The 18,154-nt window shown below is 50.2% G+C and overlaps 1 protein-coding gene across 2 annotated transcripts in view; it reads right to left on the bottom strand.

Moving 5' to 3' along the window:
• Nucleotides 1-18,154, bottom strand: part of IGSF3 (immunoglobulin superfamily member 3) — a 94,300-nt gene that overhangs the window by 21,865 nt on the left and 54,281 nt on the right. The window contains exons 3-6 of one of the 2 annotated variants that reach the window (XM_059872305.1): nt 11,636-12,046; nt 10,443-10,832; nt 8,327-8,728; nt 4,389-4,793 (exon numbers count right to left, since the gene is read on the bottom strand). In XM_059872305.1, the coding sequence (XP_059728288.1) occupies nt 4,389-4,793; nt 8,327-8,728; nt 10,443-10,832; nt 11,636-12,046 (1,608 nt within the window). The remainder of the gene's footprint in view (nt 1-4,388; nt 4,794-8,326; nt 8,729-10,442; nt 10,833-11,635; nt 12,047-18,154) is intronic. The other variant, XM_059872313.1, reaches the window with a different exon arrangement.

Genomic DNA, 18,154 nt, shown 5'->3' with positions numbered 1-18,154 from the left:
CCAGGGTCACTTGGATTCAAAAGAAACCATCTGCTTCTCCTAAAAGTTACCTCTGCTTCCTCTAAAACCCAAGGAAACTGTAAGTGCCAGGGAGCACCACACATGTCCTCTCCAAGCACAGGACACAGCTAATTCTGATGGATCTCTCAAATATCAGCCCACTAAGCCTTTGCATGCTGGATGCTCTTCTCAACCTGGAAAGGGGCAAGGCAAAGGGCAAAGCAATGTCTCTAGATGGGAAAATGGTGGTGAACCCTCAGGGGAAAGGGATGAGGGCCTTGGGGATGACAGACCAACCCAGGTCTTCAGAGGCAGACCAGATACTGCAGCAGAAGGGGAGCTCCAAACACAAAAGACATCTCCACTCCTGCATTCGGGGCTCACGTCTAGTTCACACTGCACTACTCTGCATGGTCTCCTGCCAGCTTTGGTTTCAGGGAAGCAGCTGGTGTGAACTGAGATGTACTTTTATTATTCTTCCCCTTCTGCTGCAACAAGAGCTCACCAAGAAAGAAACAACAGGCATCTTGAGAGATGGAAGTAAAAAGGAGAGCACTGCATTGTAGGGAAATGAAACAGCCACAGGCCATCTAGCCATTCTGGTCTCCAGTCATGTCTAACAGTCTCCCACACCAGCCTGGATTTCTGCCCCAGCCTACAGAAGTTAAAACTCAGCAGTGGCCCTAAAGCAGTGCAGGTCTCTGTCCCTGTAAAGCACACATGAGCTCTCAACCCAAGGTGTGCAGGCTTGCATGACACTGAGCAGCAGGTCAGAAAAGGGAGCTTTGGATCCCAGTGCTACTGCTGGTGAACTTACATGATACCTAAATTCTCTATAACCTCTCACACACACAACCAGCACCTTTTAAAGGGAATTTCCTCACACTGCCAGTCTTAAGAACAGAAAGATCCCAGGGGATCAGGAATGTCACTCTCAAAAGCCAAATCTGGCTCAGATGCCACACAGGAGACTTGTGCCATAATGCCTGCAGACCTGGTACTCAGAATTGGGTTTATGCTGCCATTGCCTGCCTTCCTTGCCCCCTCTTTCAGCTCCCTATATGTTTCATTTCTCAAAATACTGCTCATTTCTTCTTGGATTTCACAAAGCAAGGAGGCCACCACTAATTTACCTTTCTCTCCTCAACACACTTATGTATATCAGGCTGATATATACTGATTTCCATGTCTGTACCTGGAACCTGTCAAATACAAAGGTCACTCATACAGGGAGCAGGGGTTTGAGAGGGAACTAGAATCCCCTTACAGTCTAGAAACACGTGCTGGCTCCATTTGCCAAAAGACCTCCAGATAACTCTTCTTTATGGTGAACCTTAGTGGACTGGTAGTGGAGATAATGCCCCCCAAGCGTATGGGTCAAGGCAGACAGCCATGGCTAATGGCAAAGGAAAGGATGGGACTGAGACAACAAAAAGCATCCTGAAGTTACCTCAGATAACTAGTGACTAGTGGAACAAAAGTAGACAGACAGCTCTCTCAGCTGTTTAATAATTCTGAGGTCCTGAATGACCCTTTTTGGAGAAGCCTTGGATATTTATCTAAATATCCAGCACCCACTTCATCAGCACAGGTTTGACTGGGAAGGCTCTAGGACATTCACTCAGAAGTGTCTGGGGAAGGTGTCTCCCATATCATCCTGGATCCTCTCTGGAGATCATCCAGCCAAACAGGAAAGACACAGTACAACCCTCTGCCACATGCAAAACCAGAGAGAACCAGAGCATTCCCTGGTCTGACTGCCAACATTTCAGTCATGGAGAACATCAACCACCCGCTCCTAGAGGCTGCCTGGGACATGGTAACAAAACACAGAGAGGGGGCAGCCATGGTGCTGGGAGAGCTCTGAGGCGTCCCTCTTCTCTTCCATCCCCATCTGTGAGCCATAAAGTCTCAAACAGTATGCAAGGCTCACTGAACTGACAGCTAAGATTAATTTTGCAGTCGTTTGCTGAGCAGCTGGGAGACAGGGAGAGGTGAAAACCACGGAGACCTGGACAACTTGTTCTGTTAAGGCATCACTTGAGTGTTACTGCTCCAGTAAAGAACAACAGGCTGCCAGAGCATGGTTTAACTGAGCTGCCTGCCACCCTGAGCTGTGACACACAGGCTCTCTTCCTGAAGCTGTTATCAAGGATTTCTCTCTCCCTCTCTGTCTCACACACAGATATGCATGCATAGGGCTGTGAAGAAGCATGTTACTCCAGAGACCACATCCATTCAACACTGCTTCCTAAGGAAGTAAGCTAAAATGATGAACATCCCCAATTTGACCTTGCAAGCAGTAAAACATGTATTACAAGGTAGCATAATCAAGATAAATGGAGAAGATTAACCTGGAGATGAGGGCAAGGGAGAGAGAGGTAAGAAAAATGATGGAGGGCTCATGAGGTGGCTCGAGCTCACAGCATCCCCTGAGTTGTCTAAAGACAGGGTTGGGGAAGGTGGAGGGATTATGAAAAGGGATACTGATGGGAAAAACATAAAGCCCAACCAGTAGAGACCCTAGGAAGGAGTCCTTCTGCACAGGAACACAAAAGGAGAACTCACATGCAGGAAGGACCTGAGCCAACAGCCTTGAAGGGGTTAAAAGCCTCACTCCAAACACCAACTCCATCCCTAAGGGCAAGACAGCAATACACCATTCAGCTCAGCCAAGCCCACAGCTACTGTGGGCTTTGTTTGCACTTTTCATGCACAATAGGGACACCACCAAAATATCAGTGACAAGGCCTACAGAAGGCCCCTCACTTCAGTACAAGGACAGCACCTTGTAGGTTTTCTGACTGCCCCTGCCACACCAGGTGCCTGTTGCTTATCTGCTGCACAGTCTGTGTGGGCACCCATGGCCATGGAGGCTTTCAGCCAAAAGGGGTCAATTTCTGGTGAGGATGAATATTAGGCTCTTTGATCACCATCTGTTTTTGAAGTTGCCTCCAACAGAATGAGAGATGAGCCCAGCTATTAGACCAGAGTTGCAGCACCCCACCTATGGTGCACATGCAGCTAGGGTGGCAACACATCTTTCTCTTTGATCCTGTTTGTCCCATTCTTCTCCCCTCTTTTCAGAGTCTTCCCTGATAAATGGAGGTGGCAACCTGAAAACCATCTCTGCCTCACAGGAACACTCCAGACACTGGACTGAGCTCAGCCACCTCACTTCCCAGGAGGTGGATAAAGGAGCTCCAACATAATCACAATTGAAGAGCCGAGCCAGCTACAAGAGTGATGAGAAACATCACTCACTGCCAGAAGAGCAGTCCTAACTCAGGGGAGACTGTGGCAGTCATATTTTCTGAAAAATCCCTTGGGCCAGGATTTTCTCCTGGCTAGCTGACAAGCCTCAGAAAAAAAGGAAAAGAAACTCTTATCTCATTTGCTTCTCCTGTGTTTTGCTGCTTTGGAATGTGTTTGGACATTGTTTACCAACAGCTGGTTGTTTCACTGGTTTCATGTGAATTGTTTTGACTTATTGGCCAATCGGGGTCAAGCTGTGTTGGGGCTCTGGAAAGAGTCATGAGTTTTCATTATCTTGTTAGCCTTCTGTAAGTATCCTTTCTGTATTCTTTAGTATAGTTTAGTATAGCATTCTTTAATATAATATAATATAATATAAAATAATATAATATCATAAAATAAAAAATTAGCCTTCTGAGAACATGGAGTCAGATGCATCATTCCTTTCTGCCACAGGGCACCCTGCAAATACAACAGGAGAGCTCTGCAGCACCAGCACATACCCTGTCGGAACCCAGGAAATTCCTCTGGCTGCCCTGGAGGACTCAAGACCCTGACAGGGAGTTCAGAGACCTTGGCACGGAGTCAAAAACACCTGTGCCTTTGATTTTAGCCCTTGGAAAAAACAATTACCAACCTTATATGAGGATTCACAAGACACGAAAGTTTAAGTAGAATGATAGTTAGCTTGTAACAAGAAAGAAAAGTAGAATTTTGAATTTTTAGAATGGAGGTTCAGAAGCCAAGATGGAGGGATTTGGGCGTGCCTTGTCCTCCTTCTTAGCCTCCATCTTCTGGGTGATGGTGGCCCTTTTGGATTGGTTTAGAGTAGAAACACACTGCCTAACATAGGTGATAGGTATTGGAAAATTATTGTAATATACACTTAGTTTTTTTTGCCTCTGAGGGTGGCCAGTGTGCCTCAACCCGACCTGCCAGACAGACCTACGGCGGGTCAGAGAAAGAATGTTTTAGATAACAGCAAATAAACAACCTTGAAAACCAGAACAGAAGAATCCTGACTCCTTCTCTGGCTGCCGGGCTGGCAAAAGAGACTCTAACACATCTCGGGGTCATCCTAACCACAGAATACCCCATCCCCCCAGCCCCCTCCACACACCCTCGTCGCTCACCTGGCCGCAGGACCCTGATTTCCAGCAGGTTGGAGGTCCTGTCTGCCAGCCTGGTCCAGCTGCTGTTGTAGTTCTTCCTCCAGAGCTCAGCCACACACTGGTACTTGCCGGCCTCGGTGTCGCTGGCCCTGCTGATGCTCAGGCGCACGTTGTTGCTGGACTCGGCCTTCTCGATGGCGGTGCGCGTGCGGAAGGCCGCGGCCCTGTCGCCCCACTGGACCCCGCCGTCGCGCGTGAAGGTGACCAGGTCGTGGAACTCGGTGCTGCCTGCCGGCTGGAAGCGCCATGTCACCGACACCGGCACCCAGGACGGGTAGTGGGGCTTGATGATGCACTGCAGGTCGAAGGACTCGTTGTAGGTGACCCCCGGGGTGCGCGAGATGGCGGTGACGGCAAATCCGGCCTCTGTGGGAAGAGAGGAGAGGGATTTGAGACACCTGCCTAAGGGGGCCCCGCTGTCAGCATGCAAAAGCCAGCGTGGTCATCCAGTGGCGTGATCAGCCACTCGAGTTGTGTCAGCTTCTCATCTGCTATGGCCAAGTGAGGTGAAAAGCAGAGGCAAAACCACACAAGTGGTGGCGGCCTGAGCAGCAGTGATGGCCTGGGTGAGCACGGGCTGCAGCCATAGCAGGATTGGCCTTGATTTCTGCCCAGAGGAGTGAGATCCCGAGACAGAGCCTCTGCAGGCTGCCAAAACCCTGTGTGGAAATGCAGCAGCACAATGGCAAGGGAGAGCACCTGGCAGAGAAGCTACTCAGCAGCAGCCTCCTGTGATTCACATCCACCTCTTGGGCAGGGGGTACCACCCTGTCCCCCAACCCAGGTCTGCATCTGGCTGCTGCAGCTGGAGGAAGAATGAGGAAAGCAAGATGTAGCAGCCTTCAAAACATGCATCGTAGAGGTGGCAATGGTTACAAAACTCCAGGAGGGAGGCAAACTGAAAGAGAAGCTAGTTGCTCCTGTTCTTCACTCAGCACAGCTTTTGTTCTCTTCCAGATCACAACTCCAGGACAGCTTTATGCAGTTATTCTCACGTGTCTGCCACTCTGTAAGCTGGTCAATACACTTTGACTTGTTTACCCCCAGCACTCTGTTTGTTTAGAGGAGTTGAAATCAGCAGTGTATTGGTAATTAAAAGGTAATATATTCCAGTTAGTGAACTGTAAGCCAGTCAGGCATGCATATTCAGGCAGAGTACTTCCACTGCTCATTTGAAGCAAGCTGCAGAGAGAAACATTTTCTTCTCTTCCAATCACTTCGGTGTGGCCAGCAGACTCAGCAGGGACCTTGTTTTCTTCTGCCAATGTCCCCAAGTGCTCCCCTCCTCAGAGGCTCCACGGGGCATGGAGTTAACACATGGGCTGACAGTTCCCCCTCTCCCTGCAGTGCTGACCACCCCAGCTCTCAGCAGAGCTGCCACTGCTGGAGGAGACCCCAGACAGTGCAGAGTCAAAAAAAGAACATCTTCTGGATCAGCATGGAGTTTCAGCGTGCCACTGGCTCTAAAAGATGAGCCAGGAGCTCCCTGCTGCTGCAGGCAGACCGGGCACAGCATGGAACCCACCAAATCTGCTCACTTCCAGCAAGTGCCTCTGCAACCCCATGGCGTCACCGGGCCAGAGCTCCAGGACGTGTAATTACTGAGAAAACAGGTCAATCTTCAGGATTAAAGCCTCTCACAGCATGTTCAGTGATTACCCAGGAGGGCAGTGTGAGACCCAGGCTGCCTCCCCTGCAGAGCTGTTGCATCTCAGCCCCGCACAAGCCCTCACCTTCACACCCTGCAGCAGCCCTCCTGCCCCACTAAGTGTGTTAGCAGGCCCAGCTCAGAGAAACCCCAAGCCAGAGAAGGCCCTGGAAAGCCAACTTAATTTCACCAAGACTGGGTGACTTCATCAAGTTTATTCTCCAGTTGGCCTGGGCAAGGAAGCTTCATGAAGTCATGCAGAAGCCAGGTGTGTTTCTCAGGTCTTCAACTCCATCAACATGGTCATGACACTTAACAAACAAAAGCTCTTCTTCTTTTGGGACTTGGAACAAAAAGCATAGAAGTGGATTGATTTTATGTAAAACCTCCCTACAAAAATACACCACTCCCACAACTCCTCCTTCCATGGCCAGATTGGGACTTAAGTCTGTGCCATGCGTTCAAGAGCCTCAGAAGTTCAGGAACATCTGGTCTCTTCTGCCAGCACACCTCTCTCTTCTGGCTGCTACTTCTGAACCATGCTGTGGTTAGATTTGTGGGTTTGAACATCATCAGCTGAAGAGTTTCTTACCCCAGCAGGCTGGCAAACAATGAGACCTTAACTTGAAATGTGAGTGTCACTAAGTTTACTGCATTTTTTTTTAGAACAGCAGTTTCTGAAGCCATAAACCTCTCCTGCTTTTTCTTAGTACCCTGAATTTGAGTTTCTCAGGACATTTCAAAAACATGAAGCTGAACAAAAAAAAAAAAAAAAAAACAAACCAGATTCAGCAGCAAAACAATACTCAATAGTTTCTCTACTATATTTTTATGAGGTACTTCAGCTTTGCTAGTTAAAGAGACCTAGGAATTTCTTAAGCCTAGACAGAATATGCTCAACGGCCGGTGACGGAGGAGCGGAGGAGGTAGAACAACCTTTCCATCACATCTTCTGGAACTGCTGTGCACTTCTGAGCATCTTAAATTTTAACAAGAGTAGAAGCAACACATTTTAAAATCTAACTGCTTCATCTCAAGACTTTTACAAGTGGCAAAGTAAAGGGAAGGGCTGACACTTGGGACTTGTAGCAGGCCAAATGCAGCTGACCTCATAAGGAAGGCACCATTGAAATTAGATGAGAATCTTGCTTTAGTTCTTTACAAAAGAACATCCCTACCTGCTTTTGGGAGTTATCCAGAAAAGATTTCTAACTCCAGACAAAACAGCCTCTGAAAGGAGGTCAAAAGTAAAGGAGAAGAAAGGAGGAAAAAAAGCAAGATTTTCATCAGAATACAATATGATTTTGAAGTCTGGTCTCACACACATCTTGTCAAAGCTTAAGATTAATACTCCAGAGTACTAGTAGGAGCCACACAATCCCCACCCTCCTGCCAAAATTCCAAAATTCCCATCTCAGCCTTTCAATAGAGCTCCCTGATTGTCTTAGCCTTGGCATTCTGAAAATCAGTGGCCTCACAGAAGCAGTCATCCCTTCTTCAGCCTTCTGCAGATCCTTTGTGGAACCAGCCCAAGAGGACCAAAATAAGTCACAATCCATGCATGATGTCAAACGCCCTGCCTGCCCTCTCCTAAACTGATGTGGCTTCACTGTGCTGGAACAGAGCAGCCCCTTGGCAGAGCAGAGTACCAGCTGCAAGGATCCCAGGTACTTTGGTCATGGACAACATTGCGGTTCTTGGCCAGCAGCTCAGTGCCTCCCTGCAGAGGCAGTGAGGACCATTCCTGACTCACACTTTCTGTCAGAGATGCTCATCATTTCTGCTTTTTGGGCCAACAGATGCCCAGCACTCTGCACTCCTGATCTGGTGTGGGCAGAAGTAAGGTTTACCCAGGGTAGGCAGGGAGGCTTCGATGTCCATGGGCTGCCAGTGGACCATCACCACTGTACTGACCAAAACCCAGCTCCAGTACTGGCAGGACACATCATGGCACTGGCAGCCTCTCTCCTCTGAAGGGCACTGGAAGCCCTATCCCTCTCCTCAGCCATTCCCTGCTCTGGTCCTGCCACAGCCACCCCTCAGACTTTGCCCCCACATGCAAAGGTGCATGCAGGCGTTTCGCACCAACCTACGAGGAGCTGCAGGCAGGCTGCTGAGTGCCTCCATTTTGCTGGCAAACAAAGGCAGGAGCTTTGAGAACAGCCTCAGTGATCTGCAGGTGACCTCCTGGGGGACGGCCAGGCACATGGGGGACCATGGCCCCAGGGCCCCCCACGCCTCAAGTACTCACCCAGAGCAGTGATGGACACCGGGGTGCTCGTGTGCCGCTCCCCAACCATCTGCCACTCCCCATCCAGCGTCCGCGTCCACTCGGCCACCCGGCACTCATAGTGGCCCTCGTCCGCCTTGACGCTGTTGAAGATCTCCAGGGTGAAGGAGCCGGGCCGCACCTGCTCCACCTGGATGCCCCCGTAGCTGCTGCGCTCCGCGTAGGCGGGGCCGGGGTGCAGGGTGCCCTCCCGGTCCAGACGCACGATTTCGCTGCGCCGGTTCAGCTTGTCCACCAGCTGCCAGGCGACCGACAGGCGGCTCTGGGGCCCGAAGCCCGAGCGCACGTTGCAGCCAAAGCGCAGGCTCTCTCCCTCCAAGACATTGGTGGCGTTGTTGATTATCTCCAAGGAGATGCTGGTCTCTAAGGAGAGAAACGCACACACACAGGGGAGATGATACACACTCGCCACTGCTCGGGCTGCAAGAAGGACGCTGCTGGCCAGAGACGCTTTCCACCAGGTGCAGGAGACTGCCCACGCCTTTGGGTCCAGGCACGTCTTAACCTCATGCGTGACCACATCCAAAAACAGCTGGTGGGCAGCGAGCTGCTCCTGGTGACTTGTACACTCAAGGCAGGTGTAGGCCAAAGCTGGGAGAAATCTCTGCCTACGGCTCAGGAGACATTGCCGTGTCTTCTGGTCACAGGTCCGGGATGGGATCTCGGCAAAACTTGAGGGAATTTCTGTTGCTACAATATGCACTGCGTGCCAACTGGCTCTGCCAAAAAAAAAAAAGCTTCCAGCGCCCTGTGGCTTTTTCAATTCACGTCATCCTGATCACCATCTTGCCACATCCATTCCTACCAACAGCTTTTGGGAGAAGCTTTCCCAAACTCCCAAACTGTTAGTTTCCCAAACTGTTAGTGACACTATAGGTAGCTATCACTGTTTGGTAATGTTCAAAAAAATCTGGTATCTTGAGCTTCCCAGAGGTGTAAGGCTTTGTGGCTGGTTTTTCAGAGATACTGAGTGCTGGTTACTCCTGATGCCTTCCATCAGAGTTACGGACACTTAGAACCCTTAAAAAAATCATCACGTTTGTTCCTATAGCTGGTTATTTATCAAAAGCAAGAATCAAATCTGTCTGAAAGGTGGTTGGGTCTAGAAACAATACGTTTTAGAAATTTGTCCAGAGCAAGATTTCTAGCTAGAGTGATTTTCAAAGTCAAACAAATGAGACCAAATATTGGTAGGACAGAAAAGAAATAGAATTTCTTTTGGAGAAATGAGTAGGGAAAAAAAAAAGCTAGAGGAAAGGGCTGCATTTCCCTACAAATCTCAGAGATAGGAGGCCAGTAAAACACAAAATCCTCTTGCAGCTACCCTCTGCTTGGTCCAAGCCCACTGCCACTCCACTGGTAGCCTGGACAACCCATGCAAGGTTCACCGTGCCATGGCCACCAGAGTTTCAAAGAGCAGAACAAGGAATGACTCAGTGGAATCTCTCCTCTCAACCTGTTATTTCTGTATTTATCATGTTTATCTCTCAAATATAAATGAGATTCAAGGCAAGCCTCCAGCTGTTTTCACCAGAGCTGGCTGACACACAGTGACCAGGATGGAACTCCATGCAGAAGAGCCCTGCAGCTCAAGGAGCACACCTGGTTTCCTCCAGTACAGCTGTCTGGCAAGACAGCTGAATCATCATCACATAACAGCCTGCAGGAACCTAGCAGCTCCCAGGATAAACCAAGGCCAAGCTGGTCTCCCCACTATGCCTGCTGAGTACTTTACAGAGCACCCAGCTCCCCGCAGAGCAAGGCCAGGAGTGAGACATGAGGAGCATGTCAGAGGCTGTCACATGTACCTTCAGCTCAAGAACGGAACTGCCAGCTTGGTGTCATTACCAGGTGAGAGCATGATTCCCCACCTATAAACCTGACACACACCCCTCCTTTTCATCCCCTTCCCAAAAACAGAAATACATCTTGCCAGCTGAGATTCCAAGTCTGAACAGGATGTGAACTCTTTTCCTGCCTCTCCTGTACTGCTGTGGTCTGAGCACATCACATCTTTCCCAGCTACCTGCCCAGTACCGCAAAGCCCCCAGGAGGGGATGGGCACACCTCTACTTACTGAGTGGCATGACAGTGATGGGGATGTTCTTTGGCCGCTTGCTCTCCTTGTCGATGAAGTCTCCCGTCACGGTCTTCTCCCGCTCGGTCACGCGGCAGTTGTACTTGCCGCTGTCCTCCAGGCGCAGGCGGTAGATCTTCAGCACGAAAACGTTGTCACTTTCTTTGGCCACCTTGAGCTGGCCCAGGGCCTCGCGCTGGGCAAACTCGTTGTTGAGCACCGGCACGGCGTTGGGTCCCAGGCTGGCGATGAGGGAGCTGTTGAAGGCCCAGGAGATGGAGAAGTAGCGGTCGGGGACGTTCTGCGCCTCCAGGATGCAGCGGAACTCCGCCGGCTCGCCCACGATGTACATCCGCTTCTCCGTCTCCAGCCGGACGCTGAACTCCTTGTCTGGGGAGAGAGACTCGTGTCAGGATGGCAAAGCTCACCAGGACAGCCAGCACACCTCGTGGCAGGTGCTCACAACTTGCTACTCCCTGCATAGCCAATAGCCCTCAGACAAGCATATCCAGAGGTAAAAAGAGACCAGATGGGCTGTGCTCTCATTGAGCTATCCTCTTGCCCATCAAGCAAAGAGCAAGCAAAGGCTTCCTCAGTCACATTCCTGTCCTCCAGGTAGCAGCTCTGGAGCATCCAGTAACACTGTTAAATTGGTCCTGGAGCCTAGTCCTACTCCCACCCTGCTCAGCCAGAGTCAAGAGGCAGAACGTTTGGGGATATCCCAGAGGAACAAAGAGCTTAGCTGGGTCTTTAGATCCTTAGCAGGAACCTGTGCTGGGGGCTAGGAGAAGAATTTTGACTTGTAAATGGGACCTTGTGCGATACAAAAGCGCTTGCTGAAAATTTTAGTTTTATTCCCTGCTATATCACTCTTACCTCCTAACTTATCAAAATCCTCACTGCCCATGCTATCACCAAGTGCTTAAGATGCACGTTTTAGCTTCTGTGCCAGCCCTAGATGCCTGACCACATCAGGAGACAGGGCCTGCCACCCAAAGCCCCTTTGCTGACACTTCCCTTGGCTGCAGGCAGTGCCTGGGCCCTCCTTTGCCCTGTTTCACCCTGCCTGCAGACCCCCAAACGGGGCATGGCAAAGCAGTGAGGTAAATCCCAGCCACCTAACAAGGCACAGCCCCATTTTCCATCTCCTCCCACTGCCCAGCCCAGGGAGAAGAAGCAGAAGAGACACTGACCAGTGGCTTGCACATTGACGATGGCGCCCTGGGAGCGCTTGCGGGTCATGGCGTACCAAGAACCGTCTGGGTCCTGGATCCACTCCGCTGCCTCGCAGTAAAACTCGCCCTGGTCTGAGGGGTGCAGGTTGTAGATGGTGAGCTTGGAGGTGGTCTCCCCAACTTTGTCCAAGCGCACATCCCCCGTGGCCTGTCGCTGGGCATAGGCGCTGCCGGCCCGCAGGACGAAGTCGCGGCTGAGGGAGATGATCTCAACGGGCGCCTCGCTGCCGCGCTGCCGGTACCACGCGATGGAGACGTGGCTGTGCTGGGCTGTGCTCTTGGACACCTCGCACTTCAGCTCCAGGGAGTCGTGCTCCACCTTGTTCAGCGTCTGCGGGATCGCTGTCACACGCAGCGAGTCCGGGATCACTGCAGCAGAGCAGGACACAAACAGCCCAGAGTTAGCAACGCCAAAATGCCGAGGGCAAAGGCCAAACACCTTAAGAGAGCTGGGGGAGAAGTTTCTTTTCATAGCTGCAATTTAACATTAAGAATTAGCAAGGCTGTGTTAGCTCACATTTAGCCCCTAGGAAGAAGAGAACTGTCCCCAAAGCCCTTGGCAGGGAAAGACCATGACCTGCAGCACAAACTCCAAGTGTGGTGCTTAAATTCCTACTCAGTGGGCCCCAGCAACTGAACAAGGTTTTCCATCACACTGCAGAGCAGCACAGTTTATTGCATCCATTTCCCATCAAGGCATTTTATCATAAGGAGCCTCTCCTCCATCATGTGCCCCCCACCATGTTCTGTGATGCCTCTCTTGCCCACATCCTTCAGCCACTCCTCAGCCCTGGCATGGTCTTCATCCCTCTGCAGTCACTGGTCGGCCAAGCCAAACATATTCAGTTCCTTTAATCTTCCCTTATAAAAGAGTCAGGAGACCCAATTCCCTTCTCTGTAGTTTATATTGTTTACTCTTTTAATGACCCCCTCAGGCCAAAGGAAGGGGTTTCTGCATTCAGAGGGAACTGGCTTCTCTAAGGGCAGCAATACAATTGCATCCTGACCAGTGCTCACTCCCAGGACACAGCCACCTCAAGGCACTTGATAAAACTGCTGGCTACTTTTCCACTTGATTAACCAGAGGAAAGGAAGTACAGCTGCTAAAATCAGGATGAAAACAAAAAACTGCAGCCCTTCAACCTTGCTTAGATTTAGAGAGAGGTTTTACCACCAGAAGATGAGACTTTTTAATAAAGAAGCCTTTCTAGACTTTGCTGTCTCAAGGAACAGCAAAGAAAGAAAGAAGAATGTAAACCAAGGAACAGCAAAGTGGAAAGAAGAATGTAAACCTTCTCCACAGCTCTGCAGGCAAGGCAGTGTTAGTGAGCCTGTTAATGCCCACGGTTTTGCCACATACCAGTGGAATATAATTAACATATCTCAGTTTGGTTTCATTGACAGCACTGGATGATTTGACAAAATTAGCTGAGCTGCCAGAAGCTGCATCTGTTTCATTCAGGCACTGCTACAGAGAGCAATGAGCTGCAGTGAAGACAACCACTGGGATTATTTATGGCAGAAAAATCAAAATCAGAAGAGGGCAAAGAAAAAAAAGGAACAAGCTGGGAGTAAATGAGAGGGAAATCTTCCCACATCCAGTCCAGATGGGAGCATTTCCTTTTACTACACGTTCACCGCCCAAGTTACTGCCCGACAGGAAAAGTACCTTATAAGGCTGCTTACATGGCAGGTCATTGTCTCTGTCCCTGTCACCACCACGTCTTCTCCTCCCTCCCTTCCCCTCATCCCTCTCACTGGAACCCCCATCCCCTGCTTGTTTTTAGTTTGTGGCCAGGATCCTTCTTACTTCACCTTTTCCCTTATCCTGACTCCCAAACAGTGGTGACAGCCACAACTAACCTTGCCAGTTCACGATGCCTGCACAACAAGCTTTAAACTTCTCATTTCAAACCTTACTGAGTAATTTTCACAGATGCATGGCTCCTTTCTCTTTGCCCTCCAGCCATGCACTCTTACAACTTCTCCTATGTTATTTAAATAAATTAAGCCTCATCATCATCTTGCTAGAGTGACTTTCCTGAGGAGATGCTTTGAATTTAGAGCCTCTGTGCAACAGCTTATGGGGTGAAAGCAGGTATCTGTGAAGGAAATGTGCCTGTCCTCTCTCCTCCGGTCTGAGAGCCCTGCATACCTCATCAGTTCCCTGTGTGCCCCCCAGCCCTGCTCAGCAGCACAGCTGCTCTCTGGGTAAGCACATGGAGCTGCTGACCCCAGGAGCCTGTCTGGCTTTGCAGGACAAGCCAGGTCATGCTCCACGAAGGGACAGGCACTTGGCCTGCCAGATGCAGAGCTGCCCACTTCCCAGGAGTAATACAATGGGAAGCCTGTCTGAAGGCTGGGTCTCAGACAAGCACTTGCCACACCATTCCCTGAGCACGTTGGAGGCTAGCACAGACATAATTTTGCCAGCTGGAACCATGACCTTGTATTTCCAGGTCATAACCCAGCTGGAGGGTTAGCATCCTTTATCCCACAAAGGCAAGTTTTTGCAAAGTGCGCTCCTGGAGAAAAGTCAGGAGGTGTCAGCGTGTGGTTAGCGCTGTAATTTAACTGTGGTAACACCTGACACACTGTGCTGCATTCCTCCTGCTACTTTACTTAAAAAAGCCAACCAAGATCCTCCTGGTTACAGGAACTGGTAAGACCTTTTGGGTTGCACACAGCCTTCAGGCTGTTGTCTTATGTCAGCATGGCAGGGACAGATATTCAGTCAGTGCCACCTTCCTAACCAGGAGGACGACTTGACACTTGTTTGATAAAAGAAAGTCCAGTTTTCCAAGGATCGGATGATCAGGGAGGAACAAGCCAGAGCCCTGAGGTGGCTGGGACAGCAGGGAGGCTCTGTGCTTCACACCAACACTCTCATTCTTGGCCAGTGATGCACAAACAGCTGTTTTATTTACACTGTAAGATGTGTCTCAGTACTGCATTCAGTCAGGGGGGAAGTTGGTAGGAGAAGAGAAAATGCTATTCCCAAGGCACAGACCCCACTGGTCTGCACCAACAAGGGGTGACTGGGAGGGGACTTCATCAATGTATGCAAGTGTCTGAAGGGCAGGTGTCAAGGTGGTGCTGAGTAGTAGGAGGAGAGAAACATGAGGAAACACTTCTTTTCTGTGAGCATGACGAGCACTGAAACAGGCCGCCCAGAGAGACCATGGAGGCTCCTTCTCTGGAGATACTGAAAAGCCTTCTGAATACAATCCTGAGTAGTGTGCTTTGGGGCACCCTGCTCAAGCAGGGAGATTGGACTAGATAACCTTCAGTGGTCCCTACCAATCTCACCCATTCTGTGACCCCATGTGACAAGAGAGCTACAGGGATGGCTTAGCCCATCAGGCTGGAGCAGACTAGGGCCGTAAGTCACAGAGAAAAAAGGGAACACCAGGAAGGTGCTCACCAGGGCAGGCCAGGGCATGCAGGATGTGCATTCTTGGAAGAGAAGCTCCTCCCAAGCCAGTCACCCTGCTCAGGTGTCACAGACATTAGTTTGCATATCAGGACACGAGTGAGTCTTAGCACAGAGCTCACCTGGGAGCTGCCAGCCACCCACACTCATCCTGCAGCCACCTGCCACAGGAAGCACCAGGGCTTCTGGGGACACTCTGCTAGCAGAGCTCCACTTGAAAGCAAGGACAAGCTTAGATGAGAGTCACCTCCCTGTATTAAAGGGAGCAGAGCCACACCTGAATCAGAGCCAAGTGGGAAGCTGCAGGACACATCCTTTTGCTCTTTCTTTCTCACCCAGCTCCTGCCTGTTTCTCCTCTCTTCTCTTCTCAATGTGCCATCCAGGCAGCCTTCTCTGCACTTCTCCCAGCATCCAGCTTTGCTTCCTCCTTGTCCCCAAACACAAGTCCAACCCTGCAGCTGTCATGACCCTCTGCAAGTGTTGACAGAATTCCCTTCTCCCCAGCATCAACGTTATGTTTGGTAGCAAGCAGCTGGACAAGGAGTGGAGTGACTGAAAAGCAATTCCTGGCAGCAAATCTACTGTGCCATCATTCCTGAGCCAGTCACAGCCCACAGCCTTGAGCTTGTACTTACAACACTTAAGAACAAGGAATCCAGCATTTCCTATGAGTCCCCAGGCCACAGGCCACTGCAGAGGGTGCTGGATGGGCTGCTGAGCACAGGGTGCTCACAACCACCACCACGTTTTGAAAGCTCCTGAAATATTAAATATAAATATTTCCACTAGAGGGTGTCAGGGACTCAGCCAGGGAGAGTCCCAGGAGGAGGAGCTCAGAGCTGCTCCCACTGGCCAGGGCAGCCCTCCTCAGGAAGCCTGCACACCCAGCTCCAGTCAAACTCACCTCAAATGCACACACCTCAGTAACACACCATCAACAAGAACTCAGTGAGCTAATTATGGCTAATTTCAGGACAGGGAGCTGGCTTACGGTCTCCCAGAAAACAGGCAGGGAGCAGAGACTGGAGTTCCCAGGTGTGCACTTGGTGCACACGTCAACACACTTTTCTCAAGCCCCAGGACAGGCTCCAGGCTTCCAGCAGCTCCCAGTGCCATGCTGAACTCTGCCCACACACACAAGGATGATCCAGGTCTCTCACCTTTCCCCAGGCTGGCTCTGGTTCATCCTTGGGTCTCCAAAACCCCAAACATCTCCAAGGGGTGGGTTAAGAAAGCTTTTATGAGCCAACACAAAGCAGAGATCTACCAATGTTTTCTCTACTCCCAGGCAAGGCAGCCAACCTGCCTGAGACTCTTGTTTCCCTGCTAAAAGATCCAGGAGGAGCATCAGGCTAGGAGCCAGAGGCTGGTGAAACAATGTTGTGAAAATCACTTAGCACCACAGCAGCCTTACACTTCAGGCTCTTCAGGAGTAAAACAACTTAGATAGGCTACCCAATACAGCTGGACCATCTCAGGGCCACTGCAGAACAAGCAAAACACAGCAATCTCTTCTTCCCTTGGATTTCCTTATAGCTTTTACCCACTGATACACTTTAGAGACACTCTATGGTGCCACCCTGTGCCCCCAGCTGCCTGCTTCATGACACCTGGACAGAGCTAAGCTTACCAAGTATGAGGTGTGAACTATTTAGGAAGAACAAATACATGTATTCCTTACCCCTGAGAAGCTGTTTCTGGCTAAGACATACACCCTGGATTTTGCAGGGAATTAGTGCAAAAGATATGTTTCCATCTGCCCCACAACATCTTGTTGCCCCATAGGGATCACAGCTCAGCACCAACAAACCTTCCAAAACAAGATGTTCAAGGGGAACAGCAATGCCAGAACTACCCTGCTGAAGCCAGAGGTGAGTACTGGGAGGCACCTGAATGGCAGCGAGGGTGGGAATATCAGGAAGAGGAACACAGCACTTTGTTATTAGACTCTGCAAAATCTGCTAACCTTTCTGTGGCCACCCCTGCCATCTCAGGGAAGGAGGGAGAGTCTGCCACCAGAGACACAGGAGCAGCTGGAAGGGCCCTGTTGTCTCCCAGTCCCTGGCAGCTCTCAGGGATCCAGGTTCCTTACATCCCTCCCCCACAGCACTATTGATTCCTATTCCATACAGGATCCAGGGACGTGTGCAGGCGTGCAGTGGGAGGGAGGAGGTGCTGGTAAGGCAGGAGCAGTATCTAGATTAGCAGTGTGATCCTCTGGAGCCCTCCTGCCTGGCAATTAGCTGTACATGCTGATCCATACCTGCTGCAGCACCAGGCACTCCTCCCTGTCAGTCAGGAGCACGTGCAGTGCCTTCAGCAGGGAGCAAACACACACCCTGTCACACTGCAGAACTGATGAAGACCCTCAATGTCACCTTTGCAAGGGGAAAAAATCTGAGCTGATCACACCACTGGTAGCATCTCTTTAGCTTGTTTTATTTTTAAGTTCCAGCTAGAAACTCTCAGGTGGCTGCAGGCAGAGGAAAGCTGTGTTTCTGTTGTTGCTGCTTGTAAGTTCTCTCCACTGCCCAAGGTCCTACCTGAGGATCAGAATTTGACAAGTAAAACCTACCACCCCAAGAGGTATTTTCACTGTGACTGAGGGTGCAGGGTCTCTGTGCAGAACTTTACCTCTTCTCTTCCTTGCCTCCCAACATATAGCCACAGGCTCTGGCTACCACAGGGAAAAACTAGTATTAATAGTCTGGTTGCTTGGGGATTACCTTCCTTCAGCAAAGCCCCTTCTGCACTGAAAAATAAGGACATTTAAAGGCAGATAAAATACTAGTTAACTAACTAAAAAAGAAGTCATACACTTCTCTGAAATAGCAAATTCCTTTCAAGGTCCTGCAAGATTCTTTAGGCCACACTACTGCTGTGGCCTAAAGAAAAGCAGTCAAAATACACTTTTCATCTTCATGGAAGTATTTAGATCTTATTTTAAATAAGAAGTTTAACAACAAAGTCACTTTCAGCTGCAACTCAATCCACAAATGGATAGTGAAGCACTGAACTCGCTCTCACTCATATCACTGCAGCA

Source organism: Haemorhous mexicanus, chromosome 2 (genome assembly GCF_027477595.1).
Source record: "Haemorhous mexicanus isolate bHaeMex1 chromosome 2, bHaeMex1.pri, whole genome shotgun sequence".
Classification (NCBI taxonomy): domain Eukaryota; kingdom Metazoa; phylum Chordata; class Aves; order Passeriformes; family Fringillidae; genus Haemorhous; species Haemorhous mexicanus.
The sequence above is the reverse complement of the archived record's forward strand: the minus strand, read 5'-3'. Positions and strand labels throughout refer to the sequence as shown.